The 18,867-nt window shown below is 42.5% G+C and overlaps 1 protein-coding gene across 1 annotated transcript; it reads right to left on the bottom strand.

Moving 5' to 3' along the window:
• Nucleotides 1-986: 986 nt before the first annotated feature.
• PLA2G12B (phospholipase A2 group XIIB) lies at nucleotides 987-18,850 on the bottom strand. The gene is made up of 4 exons (XM_063103568.1): nucleotides 18,640-18,850; nucleotides 12,663-12,751; nucleotides 6,567-6,732; nucleotides 987-1,105 (listed from the first exon to the last, which is right to left on the bottom strand). Exons 1-4 carry the CDS (start codon nucleotides 18,848-18,850, stop codon nucleotides 987-989), a joined length of 585 nt encoding a protein of 194 aa, XP_062959638.1.
• Nucleotides 18,851-18,867: the final 17 nt, after the last annotated feature.

The following is an 18,867-nucleotide window of genomic DNA, read 5'->3' as shown; positions in this document are numbered from 1 at the left end:
TAGGATATGTGAATGCAAGGTCAGTTATTCTCACTAAGGGAACATCATGGAAGATTCTGAACGTGTTGATTGTACAGTGAGGGACCCTGAAGGGGTGGATTGTTGGGAAAATATAGGAAAAATGGTCAGGGCCCCTCAGAGGTTCAGAATTTTGCCGAGCATTTGAGGTAAATATGCACATATGCTCAGGTGTTCCTTGGTTACCGTCTAGCGTAATTGCGCATGTGCACCCAGGTGTCCTGGGTTATGGACTTAAGTATAAGGATGAGTGGCTCTGATCCACAGCGCCTCCCATCCCCGGGATGCCCCCCATGGGTGGCCATGGGGAGGCCACTACTGCTACTGGAAGCTGCTGCTGCTAGTGCCCCCGGGACCCTCTGCAAGGCCACTGCCGGACCTATAAGCTACCGGACCTGTAAGCTGCTGCTGCTGAGGAAGCTGCTGACTGAGCTCATGTCTTCTGCCAACAGCTCCTGGAATCATTCCCAGTTACCTAGCATGGACCTGCATGTGAGGGGTCTGGGGACCCAGTCTGTACAATAGCTTTGGAGGGTCTGGGCCCTAGCTCTAACAATATAAATGGAAACTTAGTATAACTAAAATAATAATGAAACATCTTGGCTTTAGTTATGATTTGCCTTACTTTACAGTTGGACTCCACAAAATTTCACTTATGAATATAATTACCAGGTCCAGGAATTGCAGGGTTCGCATGTATTTTAGTCTTTAAGCAAAGAACTGAATTTCCAGGCAAACGTGTCTTGGTTGAGGAGACCAGTGTTAAAGTGAAGAGTGGCCTTCAAATCACTCCATCTTTTTTTCAATTTTCTCAAAGAATAGGACTCACTTTTCAGCTGTACAACAATGTTTCCTTTCTCTTGCTTTGTGGTATCCAAACTGTTGGAAGAAAGGATGACACATCTGTCACGCCACCATCTGAGACTGACAGCTGTGGTGTCACTCAGAACCAGGAAGGAATCACCTCCTCATAACTCCTCTTTCTCCTCTTCTGCACAGATGCAAGCTGCCCGTTGACTGTTCATAAAGGGTCGGCAGCCCAAGGTCCACACAGTATTGAACACAGTATCAGCCAGAGAATCACAGGCTGCATGAAAAAGATAAAAAGAAACATAAAGGTTAATACATGGGACTATCCCAAGCAGTGTGAGTAATTTTGAAGAGGCAACATTTTCAAAGATGACATGATATGCAGAAGAAAGTAGAGACAATAATCCAAATACAGTATTAAAGAGAAAAGCATACATTTAAGAGAAGCTTTTTCAGAAAAGCTCCTGTCCAGTCCAGTGAAGCAGGATACACTTTGAGGTGTCCTCCCTTGGTGGCCCCCGGGTCAAAACAATGGTGAGCGATCAGTCTCCTACACCACTATACTCTCTCCATGGAAAAGCTACCATTTTTGCAGAATACTCAAACACCACCATGTTTTCCATAGCTTTCCCTGTTCAAGTCTGGGATTAAAAATCATTCGTTGATTGAAAAGCACTTGTGTGTTGGATATGGTGGTCGGCCACCCTCCTAGGTGCCAGGACTTCAGAGACAAAACCCATCATCCTCAACTCGAGGATCTCATGGTTTGGACAAAGCGGTGAAGGGGATGGACAGGTAAACAGTCACACTCCACCAGGATGGTGGTAACCCTGACGTGGTACAGGAGCCCACAGAAAGGGTCTCTATTCCTTTGGGGTAAGGGTTATTAGGGAAAGCGTCTCAGAGGAAGTGAGACATCTAAGTTTAAACTTCAAGAATTCTCAGGAAAATGAAGTACGGATACATGCTTCAACGTGGATGAATCTTGAAAACATTCAGCTAAGTGAAGGAAGACAGGCACAAAAGACCACGAATTGTGTAATTCCATTTATATGAAATGTCCAGAATAGGCAATCCATAGAGACAAAGTAGATTAGTGGTTGCCAGGGGTCGAGGGCAGGGGCAGATGAGGAATGACTGCTAATGGATATGCGGTTTCTTTGGGGACTAATGAAAATGTTCTGGAATTAGAATGTGATTGTATAACTGTGTATATACAAAAACACACTGAATTGTATACCTTAAAAGGCTGAATGTTATGGTATGTGCATGATATATCAATACAGAAAGTTGGTTTATTGAGAAGATCATTAATGTTGACAAACTTTTAGCTAGACAAACCAAGAAAAAAGAGCAAATACTCAAATTACTAAATTCAGGAATAATAGACATCACTACCAATCTTATGGAAATAAATAGGATTGGAAGGGATTATAGGAGAATAGTATGAATAACTGCATGCCAAAAAATTATATAATTTCAACAAAATGGTTAAATTCCTAGAAAAACAAACTGTTGAAACTGACTCAAAAAGAAATAGAAAACGTGAATATATTGCTAGCATGTATAAATGCAATTACTAATTCAAGCTTTTGGATTAGTCATTAAAAACTTCCCCAAAGGAAACCCAATTCCACACTGCTTCACTGGGAAACCTTACCATTTAATATAGAATTAAAACCAATACTTTCCAAACTCTTGCAAAAATTAGAAGAAATTAGGAAAATTGAGATCATTGCCCAACCCAATTTATGAGGTCAGTCTGATACCAAAACCAGAAAAAAACTTCATGAAAATAAGAAACCATAGAACAACGTCTCTTATGAATATAAATGCAAAATCCTCAATAAAATACTGGTAAACTTAATCCGACAACATATAAAAAGGATCACACCATGACCAAGAGGGATTTATCCCAAGAATGCAAGGTTGGTTTTACATACTAAAATCAATTAATATAATTCATATCAATAGAATAAAGGACAAATACCACATGATCATCTCAATAGAAGCAGAAAAAGCATTTGCAAAATTCCATCACTTTTTCATGATAAAAACACAACATACTAGGAAAAGAGAAGTTCCACAACCTGATAAAGACCATCTAGAAAAGGCCACAACCAACAGTCATGCTCGATGGTGAAAGACTGAATGCTTTTACCTTAAGATCAAGAGCAATACAGGAATGTCCACTCTTAGCACTTGAATTTAATATTGTATTGGATGTTTTATCCATGGCAATTAGGCAAGAGAAAGAAATAAAAGGCATTCAAATTGGAAAAGAGGATGATATGCAGAAGACATTATTTTGGATATAGAAAAGCATAAAGAATCCACCTAAAATCTATTGGAACTAATAAATGACTTCAACCAGTTTGGGGATATAAGCTCAATATGCAAAAATCAATTGTATTTCTATACGTTATCAATAAACTGAAAATAAAATTGAGAACAATTCTATAGTAGCACCAAAAAGAATAAAATATTTAGGAATAAATTTAACAAAAGAAGTGCAAGACTTGTGCCAAGAAAACTATGACACATTATTGAAAGAAATTTAAAAAGATCTAAATAAATGGAAAGACGTTTATGACCCTGACCAGAAAACATAATTTTGCAATACTCCTCAAATTGATCTACAGATTCAATAAAAGCCCTCTCAAAATTTCATTTCTTACAGAAATTAAGCTGATCCTAAAATTCATATGGAAATGCAAGGAATCCAGAATATACAAAACAATCTTGACAAAGAAGGTTTAAGGACAATTCTCAATTTCAAAGTTTACTACAAAACCACAGTAATAAAGACAGTGTGATACTGACATAGATCAATGTAATAGAATTGAGAGTCGAGAAATAAATCCTTACTTTTATGGTCAATTGATTTTTGACAAGGCTGCAAAGACAATTTAACGTGGGAAAGAACAGTCTTTTCAAAAAATGTTGCTGAAACAACTGGATATCCAACATAGAAGAAAATTAAGTTCTTATACTATATACAAATATTAACTTGAAGTGGATCATAGACCTAAGTAGAAGAGCTAAAACAATAAAACCGTTAGAAAATGTGAGTAAATCTTTGTGACCTTGGGTTTGGCAAAGTCTTATTACATATGACACCAAAAGTACAAGTGACAAAAGAAAAAAAGATAAATTGGACTTGATCAAAATTTAAAACTTCTGCACTATAAATAACATCAAGAAAGTGAAAAAACTGCACTGCTGCTGGAATCCCTCTGGGCTCCCAAGCCAGGGTGGGGCTGGGGGCCAAGGGCCTCAGCCATGCCCCCAGACTTCCACATCCAGCCCAGCAATGACCAAACTGCCACCGAAAGCCCCAGGGGTCCATGACCCAGGGGTGAGGGAAGGGGCCAAGGGCCTCAGGCACACCCCCTGATGTTCGCAGCCAGCCCAGCAACAACCAAGCCACCGCCAGAAACACCCCAGGTTCCTGAGCCAGAGTAGGGGGAACCCACAGGCCTCAGCCCTGCTCCCCCACCTGCCACCTCCATTTTGCTATCCCCCTCCTACTTCTCCACAACAACATTTTTGAATGTAAAAAAAAATAATAAATTTTTAAAAGAAAGAATGCAAACCAAAAAAAAGGAGAAAATATTTGCAATCATACATCTGATGAAGAACTTGCATCCAGAATATATAAAGAACTCTTACAATTCAAAAATAATAATTAAAAAATGGCCCAATTTAAAAAGGGACAAAGGACCTGAATAGATATTTCTCCCAAGCATATATGAAATGGCAATAAGCACAAAAAAAGATGCTTAACATCAGTAGCTGTCAGGGAAATGCAAACCAAAAGCACAATGAAATACCATTTCACATGCACTAGGGTCTATAATCAAAAAAACAGATAACCAATGTTGGTGAGGACGTGGAGAAATTGGAACCTTTATATACTGCTGGTGAAAATCTAAAATGGTGCAGCTGTTTTGGAAAGTGGTTTGGTAGTCCTTCAAAAAGTTAAATATAGAATCACCATATAACCCAGACCAAGAGAAATAAAAATGTCCCCAAGAAAACTTGTACATAAATGTTCATAGCAGCATCATTCACAATAGCCACAAGGTAGAAACAACCCAAATATCCATCAACTGATGAATGAATAAAGAAATTATGTTATAGCCGCACAACGGGATATTATCAGCAATACAAAGGAATGAAATACCGATACATTCTACAACATGGCTAAAGCTTGCTAAGTGGAAGCAGTCAGTCAGGGAAAACCACAAATTGTATGATTCCATTCATATGAAATGTCCAGAATTGGCAAATCGATAGAGGGAGAAAGTACGTTAGTGATTGCCCTCCAGGCGGGCAGGGGAAGTTTGTGGAGGGGCTGCTAATGGCTCAGGGGTACCATTTTGGGGTGATGAAAATGTTCTAAATTTGATGGGGGGTTGATAACTCTGTGAACATACGTAAAAAACACTTAAATGAGTAAATTGTATAGTACGTGAATTATAGCTCAATAAAGCTGTTTCAACAACAACAAAAAATGAATGATCAGTGCATTCCATGCAGAGAGAAACTGGAGGGTCTGAAAGGTATGGGCCACCAATCCAAGTCGTTTGAAATGGCAGGAGTCAGCAGAGAAATCAGCGATGTCCAAGCCGAGGTTGGAGAGGGAGGCTAGGGCTGAATCTGAAAGGGCCACTTCCCTCATACTATGGAGTTTGGATTTAATGTTTTAGGAAGAGGAATCTACTGAATGGCTTATTATAACTGGGAATGGTGATGATCAGATTCATGTGGCATAAAACTGTATCTGGTCCCAATGGGAGCATAGATTGGATGGGACCCAAGACTGGGTTTATTTGCAGTAACCAGGCAAGCAGGATATCAAAGACATATTTAGGAGAAAGAATCAATAGGACATTGCTTGGAGGAAGTAACTTGACCCGACTGTAGACTAGCAGCAGGTTCTGTTTCTCCCTTTGTGGATACAGAATACAGTGATACTCCCTTTTACAGGGCCCAATTAATTATTCATACTCTCAAGCCCTCACACAATCACGTTAGGACTGCACTCTAGACATTGATCTATGGACAAGATCCAAGTGTCCTTCTACTGCTGACATTCTTTGTGGCATGAGGCCAGCTCTTTATAAGCCTGAATTTCAACCTTTATCACCTAAAAATATAAAATGCTAATAACCGGATATAATGTTCTGGCTTCAGGAGCTGAGAGATTAAAACTTTTCCTAAGGTAGATTAGGAAAAAGAAATTACAGCGTCAGTTCTAGAAACTGGGTAGCTAAGCAGTATAATTAAATGACTCAAGTATAGATAGTCCTATACAAAAAAAAATTTTCTACTCTGGTTGAGAACAAAATAAGAAAAAGGGTTTAAACCAAACCAAGTGGTCCTATACAGTATAACTGTCCATATGGAAAAGTATTTAACAGTGGAATGCATAACCCAAGCCAGTTGGGCAACTTTTTCTCCGGTCTTGAAGGATAGGTTTTTATTTCTCTGGAAGGCTTTGGTGTGGTCCTTTCCATCAGGAGTGGTGCCAGCAGCTCATGGGCAGGACAGCCAGAACTTTCGTGAAGACGTGCCCAGAATCTTCCTTCGCCCTTGCATTGCTTACAGTTTTCTATAAAGGAAGTTCAGTGAGCTCTGATGATCTCTTTGAGTAGAGGGGATCTGGCTTCATCTCTGTGTGAAAACAGGAATAACACACCCTGCTCACAAGTAAATACTCTCACGAAACCCACCTTCCACGTTGGAGACAAAGCCCAGACTCCGCTTAAGGTCAGAGCAGATGGAATGAAGACACCATCGGAATTTTGCATCACAGCGATACTTGTTGGCACCACAAGTGTCATAGCAGACATCCAGCTGGTTGCAGCACTTGGTCATTGCTGGAATGCCCAAATCCATCTGGGGAAAAGTGAAGGAAGAAAAGAGAAAGAAGAAAATGCCACGTTTAGACCAAGAACCTTGGGCAAACCTGCCCACCTTGTTAATAACTAGCTAGTTCTCAAATTCATGTTACATATTCAGATCAATTCAGAAAACCAATGACTCAGTAGAATACGTCAGACTGAGAGTCACAAGGTGCTAAGTTTTTATTGTTCTTTAGTTATTAGTTTAATAAGTGACTCTGGCCCATTTTCATCTTTTCTTTTAGATTTTAGTAATTTTCAAATTCGCAGGCTGCAATGGTGATGAAAACAGAGACCAGAAGTGTAGTCAAGAGGGCAGAGCTACAGGACTTTCAAATCCAATTAAAACTTAAGTTAATATTTCTATTTGAGAATTTGTTTGAGCAAAGGATTCCAAGGCTAAGGAGTATAAAAAATTTAGCACCAGTTCAACATCAAAAGATCACCAGCATTTCTCGGGGACCCGTCCCACACAGCACTGTTTTGAGAGTGTGTGTGTATGTGTCTGTATGTGCCGGGGAGCAGAGTAGAACATAGTTTCTGATCACAAGGGAACTATGGTCAAACCACAATATCACACACTTACTAATCATCCTGTAAAGAGCAGTAAGCATTGTTGCGTAAACTGAGTAGTCATAGAATGCCACACATAGTTATCACATAAGATTTTTTTCTTGAGAGTATTTTTTTGGGGGGTTTGTTTTACTTTTTTTTGTTACTAGTCAAGTGCTTGAGAGGGTTTTGAAAGCAGATTGAGAGAGGATTATTAGAGAGGAGGGTAGACTTAGGATAGAGCAGACAGAGAAAGGAAATAATGAGGAAATCAAATGGGAGTGAGTCAGTATGTTTAGGATTTCAAAGGTCTTAGCAGAGAAATATATATGCATGTGTAAATGTGTGTAGATATGTGTGTATATATACTTTTTTTTTTTTAATTAGGGAAGAAGGTTGATGGATGGCCTTGACTTCCAAAGTAAACTAGTTAGACTTAGTAAAGAATGTTGAGCAGGGAAGGGACATGATTAAAAAAAAGTGATTAAAAGAGAAATTGTTCTGTGGCACATAAAGTAGATTGGAACAGAGTGAGTCTAGACATAGGCAGAGCATCTTAGTATCGTTTGCAGTTTTTCTGATGCTATAGACTTGGACTTGGAGGCTGTGAAAATCTGATTTCAGGGTATGGTTGGGGATTGATTAATCAGCAATTATAGATCCTTTCCACTTGGGTGTCCTTAAGTGTTCTCTTATTTGAACTTTTATTCCAAGGCCACCTGCTGTGAGTTAAATGTGTCCCCTAAAAGTTCATGTATTGGAAACTTGAACCCCATTGTAACAGTATTAAGAGGGTGGAGAATCGAATTATGGTATTTGAAAGGTGGGGCCTGTAAGAGGTGATTAGATTGTGAGGACTGTGCCCTTGTAAATGGATTGATCCATTCATGGAGTAATAGGTGTGGTTCCGATGGCTTTATAAGGAGAGAAGTGAGAAGGTCAGCTCTCTCTTGCTCGTGCCACTCCTTGCTGTGTGGTACCCTGCGTTGCTGTAGAGAGCCACCACCAAGAAAAAGGCCCTCACCAGATGCACCCTCTGGAGCATGAACTGCAGGGGTGGTGACTCCCACCGCTTCCCAGTTCAGCCCTCCTATTTGGTCTGTGAAGAAGACAGATGAAGAATATGGTCACGAGTTACCATGTGACATGAGCTGCCCGTCATGAACTGGCTGTTACCTGACCCAGCAAGCTGTAAGGTTGGATGTGCATAGCAGAACTCGATCATCAAATGGAAGTGGTATATACATGGACAGGCCCAAGCATGTCCTGAAGGCACAAGTCAGTTACATGAGGAAGTGGCCCAAATGCCCATGGTTCCTACCCTGCTACACTGTCTTCTCTTCCCCAGCCTGCGCCTATGGCCCATGGGGTGTACCCTATGATCAGCTGACAGAGGAAGAAAAGACTAGGGCCTGGTTTACAGATGGTTCTGCACGATATGCAGGCACCACCCAAAGTGGACATCTGCGGCACTGCAGCCCCTTTCTGGGACATCCCTGAAGGACAGTGGTGAAAAAAATCTTCCCAATGGGCATAACTTTGGGTAGTACGCCTGATTGTGCACTTTGCTTGGGTGGAGAAATGGCCAGATACATGGCTATATACCGATTCATGGGCTGTGGCCAACGGTTTGGCCACATGGTCAGGGACTTGGAAGGAACATGATTGAAAAATTGGTGAGAAGGAAATTTGGGATGAACCTCTCTGAGTGGGCAAAGGATGTGAAGATATTCGTTTCCCATGTGAATGTCCATGAAAAGATGACCTCAGCAGAGGAGAACTTTAATACCGAGGTAAATAGGATGACTCATTCTGTGGACACCAGTCAGCCTCTTTCCCCAGCCACTCCTGTCATTGCTCGATGGGCTCATGAACAAAGTGGCCATGGTGGCAGGGATGGAGGTTATGCTTGGGCTCAGCAACACAGACTCCCCCTCACCAATGCTGACTTGGCTACGGCCACCCCTGAGTGCCCAGTCCGACACTGAGCCCCATATAGCACCATTCCCCAGGGTGATAGGCCAGCTATCTGGTGGCAGGTAGAGTCCATTGGAACACTTCCATCATGGAAGGACAGTTTTTTGTTCTTACTGGAATAGACACATACTCTGGATATGGATTTTCCTTCCCTGCACGAAATGCTTCAGCCAAAACTACCGTCTGTGGACTCATGGGATGCTATATTCACTGTCATAGCATTCCACACAGCATGGCTTCTGACCAAGGACTCACTTCACAGCTAAAAAGTGTGGCAATGGGCTCATGCTCATGGAATTCTCTGGTCTTACCATGTTCTCCATCATCCTGAAGTGGCCGGTCTGACAGAATAGTGGAATGGCCTTTTGAAGTCACAGTTACAGCACGAGCTAGGTGACAATATCCCACAGGATTGGGACAAGGTTCTCCCAAAGACTGTGTATGTTCTAAACCACTGCACGATATATGGTACTGTTTCTCCCATAGCCAGGATTCACGGGTGCAGGAATCAAGGGGTGGAAATGGAAGTGGCGCCATTCAACATTACCCCTAGGACCCACTGGCAAAATTTTTGTTTCCTTTCTCAGCGACGTTATGATCTGCTAGCCTAGGGGTCTTAGTTCCAGAGGGAGGGATGCTTCCACCAGGAGACAAAACAATGACTCCATTGAACTGGAAGTTAAGGCTGCCACCTGGCCACATGGGGCTCCTCATACCTCTGAGTCAACAGGCTAAGAAAGAAGTTACAGTGTCGGCCGGGGTGATCAATCGGACTCCCAAGGGGACGTTGGACGACTACTTCACGACGGAGGTAAGGAAGATTATGTCTGGAATACAGGAGACCCCTTAGGGAGTCTCTTAGTACTACCATGCCCTGTGGTTGAGGTCAATGGGCAATTACAACCCAATCCAGGCAAGACTGAGAATGGCCCAGACTCTTCAGGGATGAAGGTTTGGGTCACGCTGCTGGGTAAAGAACCACAACTGGCTGAGGTGCTCGCTGAAGGCAAAGGGAACACAGAATGGGAAGTAGAAGAAGGGGGTTGTCAATCCAGCTTTGTCTACATGACCAGTTGCAGAAACGAGGATTGTAACTATCCTCCCTATTGTGTTAAGAATATGTCTGTGTGTACATATATACTATACATATATTAAGCAATTATCCTTGTTTTTATTCCTCTTATTATCATGTTACATAAGACTCACTGACTTTATATCAGCCTTTAAGTATTGTGAACTTTACATGATAGTATTTGCATTTAAGTCATGGGATATCAGGGGAGAGTAAACACCACCTACGGACTTGACCACCTCTTCTGGGAAAGGGGTGAACGAGCAGGATTGGTGCATCATGTTAGGGAGAACTGTTACGTTGTTCCTGTCCCATTTGAAAATGAAGTCGGGTTTAAGGAGATACATAAGGACGCCAAGTTGACAAGGGTGAACTTGTGATGGTTAATTTTAAGTGTCAACTAGACTAGATTGAGGGGTACATAGAAACCTGGTAAAGCATTATTTCTGGGTGTGTCCGTGAGGGTGTTTTCAGAAGAGATTAGCACGTGAGCCTGGGTGGACAGGGAGAGAAAGACCTGTCCTCAGTGTGGGTGGGCACCGTCCAATCCACTGGGGACCCAGAGAGAACAACACGGGAGGGAAAGGCAAATCTCTCTCTATCCGCTGGAGCTGGGACACACTCTTCTCTCTTGTGCATGGACATCCAAACTCGAGACTCTTTAGCCTTTGGGTCCCAGGACTTACACCAGTGGCACCCCCAACTCTCAGGCATTGGCCTCAGACTGAGACTCACACCATCAGCTTCCCTGCTTCTGACGCTTCTGGATTTGCACTGAGCAACAGGACCAGCATCCAGTTTGCAGACGGCCTGTCACGGGACTTCTCAGCCGTTAACCATTGCGTGAGCCAATTCCCCTAACAAATTCCCTCTTGTGTCTTTATGTACATGTCCTAATGGTTTTGTCTCTCTGTAGAACCCTGACTAGTATACCACCTAAAGCAGAATATGGACTTCAGCAGTTTAAAATGTCGTTTTAAGCCAAAAAATATGATTACATTAGGAGATAATCTATCTCATTAGACTAGGCAAAGGCCTGGACTCTGCAATTCTGGGTAAATTTGCATCATCTGATACCTGAAGTAAACTATTTTGTCTGTACCTCATCTCCAAAACTACAACTCTACATCACAGCAAAGGCAATTGGAAATGAGGTGAGTGCAGCAGCTGTCACTGAACTCACCTAAACTGGAAATTCTTGAATTAGTTCTAAATAATATTGCATGCCACGTCCATAGCTACTAAACTGATATAAAACAAAATATATTAGCTGGAAACATGTTGGTTTCTGTAATGTAAATGCATATTTGAAAGCACCTTCTTTCTCCTGTGTCCATACTCACATTGCTGCTCGTGGACGGGGCTCGGCACCCAGCCATGCAGGCTGTTCAGTGTCCCATATCTAGGGTCACCTTCCCCTAAGACATGACAGATTCATGTTTGTTAAGAAAAATATCGAGCCAATGGCAGCCAATTTCTTTTTCTAATAAAATCACTGTATACATTTCTGACAGGTGGAAGAAAATTGTCTTAGGAAAGGAGATCTTTTTACAATTTGCAGGAAAATACCCCCTGGGCGAGCAGCCATTTAGTTAGAAGAATACACATTATGCTGCTTAGAAAATTATTGCAAAGCAAAAATCTTCAAATCAGCAGAAAAGTGAAGTTTGGCCTTATTAAGACATAATTCGTAGTTTAGATATAAAATCCCTCTAGCTACATTTTACATAAAACCTCTTTTCTAAAGTGAAAAAAGTAAAAGGGCTTCCAAGAAGCCTTAAAAGAAATCAATTCATGATTTGTTTTTAGGCGATGCTGACAGTTTGAGAAAGGGTCTGTGGTGTGCTAATAAATGTTACAAGCAGCGGGGCGTGAACGTGTGTGTTTTCAGATTTCTCTGATCTGAAACATAGCTGATTTGATGCTATCAGTGTGAAGTCAGCCCCTTGCAAAAGTCAGGACAATATAGCAATCAGGTCTCGCCAGCACGTCACTGAAATGGCTCACTAATTAAAACGAGTCAAACTTGTCAGCTCTATTTTAGATTAAGTTATATTTTGTGACCCTAAGTTTCAGCTGATATTCGCAGTGGTGATTTCAAAGTTCTGATGCACTACCAAGTGCTTAACTGAGGGACAGCTGCCTCCAAGAAAAGGAAATAGATATCTTCTTTGAAAATTGTCTCCTTCCTCCACGTCCAATTCAAAATACCGAAGTATATCGCTCAACTAGGTTCCATAAATGACCACTTCCATCAGTGATAACTCTTGCACTACTCTTGGTTAAAACCAATCAACCAAAATGGTGATGCTGGCAGTACATACACTTTCTGGTACCTTCAGGCCCAGGAAATAGGAGCTGCAGCCGTTGGGCTCCTGAGGCTTGTAGCCGGGTCTGGGCATTGGTGCTTTTCCTAACAGGAGGAAAAGAGGAAAGAAGCAGGAAGAAATATTTAGAAATCAAATATTTGGGAACATTCATCAAGTGAAAAAATGTTTAAAGTACATTCTATTTTTTCTTTAAAAGTCACTGTTCCTCACCAGATTCATATCCAAATTAGGTGATGATGATGATGATGTCATAAAAGAATAACAACCTTCAGACCAGTTTGACATTTTTCTCCTAATCTCAAAGAATTTTATGATCATTTATTTACTAACAGCTCTAACATTTAAGTTTATGACCTTGAAGATAAGGGCCGTGGAAAAACCGAACTAAAACTCAAGGTCTCTTCCTCCTCTAGCCACTGGAAGACTACGCACCACCCACAGAACAGAGAGAACATTACTTGCTCATACACTTAAGGAACGGGAATTTTAACAGTACCACAAATGTGTCTCAGATTAACGTGCAGGAAGTTTAGCACAATTACATATGTGCGGACAAGCAGTACTGACCAAAGAGCAAAGAAAACACCCCGATTACTTGCATCATAGAACTAAGCAGAAACAACCTGAAGAGCTTTTACTTTCTTGGTTCCTTCTACATGGCTTTTGAGTTATTTTGTGATCTTGCAGATTTGTAGAGAGAAGCTTTGTCAGTTGTATCAATGGCAGTCATCATATGTTAAAGATAAACTTGACCTGAGATGACCTCAGAACAGTCACCTGCACTGGATATTTTCTCCCATTTTCCAGATAAGGAATATGGGGCTAAGAGGTTGCATGACTTGCGTAAAGTTAAGCAGAAAGTGAGGGAAATAGGTCAGAAATTCAGATTTCTTGTTTGTTCCATGTGTTTCCACCCCATCTCTGCTTCTTTTTAGATAAGACTGAGAAAATATGCTGAGAATTAATCCTTGGAGTGAGATGCATAGTTCGTTTTCTTTTTTTCCTTTAATCTTCTCCTACCTAGTATTTATTTTCAATTATTTTGTATTATGAAATATTTCAAAACTGAAAGAGACAAACACTTATGTACCCACTGCACAAACATAATAAATGTTAACATTTGCCAGACTGGCTATAAATATTTTTTTCTATTTAATTAAATGTTACAGTTCAGATACAATATGGATACAGTTGAAGCGCCTTTGCCTCCCATATTTCTGTTTTAATTTTTAAATACGAAGTCTGTGTTTTAAAGTCCTTCCTCCTTATTATTCCTCAAAGAAGTAAAAACAAAGATAATATTTTATGATGTGAAAATTATATGAAATTAAAGTTTCAGTGTCCATAAAAAAGTTTATCGGACACAACCACACTGTGTATTAGGGATCAGTTATGGCTGTTTTCATGGAAAAATGGCTGAAGATTGTTATAATCTTGGTGTGGGGATGGTTTTCTAATCAAGACTTAAAATTCAGAAGCCAGAAAGAAAGAGACCGACACATTTGACCTTATAAAACGTGAAACCTTCTGAATAAAGTGAAAACCATAAAGCACTTAGAAGACAAGCTGGAGGGAAACTGAGGAAGCGTCGACCATGAAACCCGAGCTCTACTCTGGGCCACAACAGCGCCTCCTGGGCCACCCTTTTTCCTCTCTCAGTTTTGTCACTGAAAAGAACAGTAAGTACTCCTGGAGCCTTGTGTCCCAGGTCCAGGGCTTATCTTCCGCCCACTCAGCTGGTCCCACTGCAGGGGCCGGCCAGGCGCGCAGGTCCCTGTTTGAAACGCATCTGCTGCCACCTTCCAGACCTGCTGGGATGCAGCAGGAGTAACACAGAACAAAGCAGAACAGTGACGGTTTTACTGAAGTAATGAACTCTGAAACAGATGAGGTTATTGCATGAGACCGGGTTAACCAACTTGTCCCGGTTTGCCTGGGACTGTCCCTGTTTGGTACTGAAAGTCCCACATCCTGGGAACCCCCACGTCCTTCCTCAGTCTCCAACTACCTGGGAGGGTGGTCACCCTAGCACAACAACAGTCTGCGTACTTCTAAGCCAGTGGCTGCTTTCTTTTCTTTCTTTTTCTTTTTTTTGGTGGCTGGTGTGTACTGGGATTTGAACCCTTGGCCTCAGCGTCACCTGCACCACGCTCTCCCAAGTGAGCCAACTGGCCAGCCCCGCTTGAGAATCTGATGAATGCTGTGAATCCTTTCCCTGAAAAAATATACAAACTCGCAGCTTCGTAAAATTTTGCTCTAAGATTTCAGACAGATAAAAAGGCCTCTTTTATTTTAAAAAGACTGATATTTAAAGATACCTTTTTTTCTTGGAACTAAACCCAAGAAGAAATCCACCATGAGTGCCTTTTACTAAAGTGTGTCAGTATGGACGTATCTCTAATCGTTATAAACCTTGCTCTGGAGAAGTTCATAAGGCAGAGAATGCTTAAATCATCATTTCTTCAAGGGACTTCTTCCAGAAGCTGAGAGGGTGTTATCCAGCCACTGGGATCTCTGGGATTTTAAAATTTTATGTTGAAAGAGAACTGGAAAAATCTGGATGCATTGAACCTGTTCATTATACTGTCTTTCTCGTAACAGTTATAAAGTTTGTTTGGTACCTACCATGCTCCATACATACCACTAATTCTCTATATATTATATTTAATTCTCAAAATAACCTTGCAGGGTAGGTATAATTACCACTACTTACATATACAAGTATATGAGGAAACTAAAGTTGCACCAGCAATGGGATTTACCCCCCAAATTTAAACTCATGATTTTTCCATTACTAGTGTTTCTCAAAGGCTGGTTCAAGGACTATTACCAGATGGCAGTTCTAGGTTCTTGGTCAAACCATGGAGAAAAAGTTTCCACAGGACAGAGTGGACCCCACATCATGGTGAGCACCCATAGGGCCAAAGGAAAGGAGGAGGGACAGACAGAACATTTAAACAATGGACTTTACTTTATTACAAAGTGAAAGTGCACACGGAAGTGTACACGGGCATCCCCCACAAGTCAGCAGCCCCCCGCCCCCACCCCGATTCTTAGAGGGAGGGTCTATATGCTGCTCTGGGATGGGGTGTTTCTCTATACTAACTAAGGGGAGGGATATTCAGGCATGGAGGAGGATCTAGGGTAATTAAGATCTAATACATTGATAGGAAGTTGCATCAGCTTCCTGTCATGCATCCGTGACTTTCTGAAGTTTTTGGCCACGCTCAGTGGAGTTGCTCTTCCCCTTAACTTTGTCCTTTCCTGTTTATCATCAAGGGTGGAAGGTTGTAGAGTGGGTGTCTGCACTTTTGTTCCTCCTAGTGTGCAGGTGTGGGGGGGTTTGTAAACTACAAACTTCCAGGTGTAGCATGCTGGTTGGTTGGGGGGTTAAGCTGTCATCAGCTCATTGGGTTCAGGAACCGCCAGGCAAGGAGGCAGTTAATTCTGAACCAGTCTGAATATTTATGAGCGGCCTCCCTGGGGCGTGTCCCTATTCTCTCCTGCCTCAGGACCACCTGTTAAAAGCACACTCCCAGGGTCCTACCACAGACCTACTAAATCAGAATCTCTGGGGATGGAAAAGGGAGTCTATATTTTAAAAAAGACTCTCAAGGAAATCTTGTTTGCGTGGGTGCAGACTCCTTAATACCCTGCCGTGCTCTGTATGCTATTGACATACACTGAGTCTTGTCATATTTATAGACCAGTCCTTTGACAAGTACAGATTTTGTGTGTTGACATGAAAATGAATTACTTTAGATACAAGAACTGTGGAAAACAATGTTGACATGCTATTGTAGGTTGTCAGGATACAAACGCACCTTTATCTGCCTGAATAATTTAACCTATGGGCAGAAGTTCCCCAAGGATGGCATCTTGGAATAGTGCTCTTTACCTTGGCTGCACTTTGTAATCACCTGGGAAATGCTGAAATACTGATGTCTGGGCCCAACCCACAGAGATTCTGATTTAATTGGTTTGGTGGTAGGAGTTTTTAAAGCCCCTCAGGTGATTCTAATGTGTAGCTAAGGTAGAAAGCCACTGTTTCAAATAGCGGTAAGTGCCTATCAAATGTAAAATTTTTTCTGGTGAACCATGGCTAAATTGTTCCTTCTGGCAAAAGTTGGTAGTCCTTAAGAGATTTTTTTGTTTCGTTTTGTTTTGTTTTTTCTCTCAGTGTGGTCCCAAGACCAGCAGCATCAGGACCACCCGGGAACTCTTAGAAAAGCAAATTCTCTGGCCCCACCGAGGACCTGCCAATCAGAAACACAGGGCCGGGGCCGGGCCTAGCAATCTGTTGGAGCCCTCCGGGAACTCAGTGCGACTTGGAGAACCACTGCTTTAAAGACAGAAGAGAAGCATTGTGCATAAGAGGTGTGTCTCAAAACAAGCTAAAAAGGGACAGAGACACATAGGCGTCATCTGTTCAAAAGATTGCTTGATTCACAGTCAAGTAGAGAAGTTATTTTGTGCTCTTTGGGCACAGCGTCCAGGTTCGCGGCTCCACTGGGTTCTGAGTGTCTCCCAGGCCCCTCCTTGAGCAGGTTCTGTTTTGCACTGAGCAAGAGCAGTTATTTGCCTCCTGTTATCTCTCTGTTGACTATTCCCATCCCCCAATGGTTGCTGCTGACATCGACCCTGCCTGCCAGAGCCTCTGCAGCTAAACTCTGCTGAACTCGTAATGCTATTTTGCTAGATAAGGAAGAGTTTGGTTCTTGATTTCCTAAAAAAAAAATTGTGCTGTTATCTATTTGCTAAACCACAGATATTAGTCTTGTGTTGCCTCTAGGAAGGAAAACACCTGTATTAATTGAAATGCGGTAAGCAAGTTAACCTCTCCCTGCTCCATCTGTGCAAACTGGATGAACATAACCCAGTGGCAAGGCCTCTGCACTTGTCTGGCCAACCTTGGAAAAATCCGTGGCTAGGGGTACACGTGGGCCCCCAACATTTTATGCTTTGTACCCTATGAACTTTTCAGAGAAGATATAGCGTCCTTTTTTAAGTCATCTTCCTACGTGGTTGAAACTTCTATGCTGCAGAACTTTTGTTTCTGGAGCAATGGTTACCCATTATCTCCCAGTCACTCTTAGTGCATGAGGAAGCGACTTCCTTTGCTCAGAGATAAAAAGGGAGAGACTTAGGGGTGAGTCCAGGAAGTAAGTATGTGATGTTTTTGAGTCACTCCAAACCTGAGTGTTTGGAGCAAAGATTCCCCACAGATGTTTTCCTGCTCGGCTTAACGCACTGTTTTCATCTCTGATCCCACGACAGGACATTTGATAAACTAAACCATAAAACTAAGGCTCCATGAGCCCATGGATGCTTCCGAAACCTTTTCATCCCCATTGGAAGTCACACGGGCCGCCTCTGTGCAGCCCGGCCTTCTCCCTGGCCCCTGTGGACCCTCTTCACAGCTCAGGCAGGGTAGGGTGGGTGCTCGCAAGTCTAGGTCTGGCCTCGGCCCCTCAGGTCCCTAGGACAGCAAGGCGGGCCTGCCATTGCAGACGGGGGCGGAGATGGCTCGCTCAGCAGAGTCCGGCAACCTGGTGCCCGTGAGAGGCTGGCAGAGCCAGCAGGAAGGTGCGAACTGCAGCAGGGGAAGGGGAAGCCTCAGAGGAGCGAGCTGTGAATGTACGACTCCAGCTTCAGTTGCCACCCCTAGGCACTCCTCACAGGGTCCTCCCTCACTCTTTGTCCCCACCCTAACCTTTCTTTCTTTCTTTTTGGGGGGCGGGTGGCTGGTGAAGAGATCCGAACCCTTGACCTTGGTGTTACCAGCACTCAACAAACTCATTAAAATGGCCAAAATTTCACTGGGTGTCCTATATTTTTATTTGCTAAATCTGGCAACCCTACCTAAGAGGTGGAGAACAGGAAAAAGTACGTGGCAAATTGTGACTCTGCTGGGGCTGCCCATAGGTCCAACTAGTCATCATTTTTATGGGAAGAGAAACCGTACACTCACCGTATCGGCACCTGTACTGACAGACTCCATTCTTCCCTCCCAGCAGCTCCAGAAAGGAATCGAAGTAGCTGTTGACAGATTCAAAGCTGCCCCGGAGGCGCCGAAGGCCCCAGTCTGAATAGGACTCCTCTGCATCAGGGCTGGTTTCGCTCTGAGCCAGGCCACCCCCCAGGCTAAGCCACAACATTAAGAAGCCGGTGGCCAGCTTCATCCTGCAGCCAGGTAGGT

The sequence above is a fragment of the Cynocephalus volans genome, chromosome 7 (assembly GCF_027409185.1).
Source record: "Cynocephalus volans isolate mCynVol1 chromosome 7, mCynVol1.pri, whole genome shotgun sequence".
Taxonomy (NCBI): Eukaryota; Metazoa; Chordata; class Mammalia; order Dermoptera; family Cynocephalidae; genus Cynocephalus; species Cynocephalus volans.
The sequence above is the reverse complement of the archived record's forward strand: the minus strand, read 5'-3'. Positions and strand labels throughout refer to the sequence as shown.

What these genes read in the sequence shown, in the direction of transcription:
- PLA2G12B (XM_063103568.1), bottom strand. Translation starts at nt 18,850, where the DNA reads ATGAAGCTGGCCACCGGCTTCTTAATGTTGTGGCTTAGCCTGGGGGGT. An exon ending in TCAGTACAGGTGCCGATACG is followed by an intron (nt 12,752 to 18,639) that starts GTGAGTGTACGG and finishes TCCTCCTGTTAG; the next exon opens with GAAAAGCACCAATGCCCAGA. An exon ending in GCCTGAAGGTACCAGAAAGT is followed by an intron (nt 6,733 to 12,662) that starts GTATGTACTGCC and finishes ACTTTTCCCCAG; the next exon opens with ATGGATTTGGGCATTCCAGC.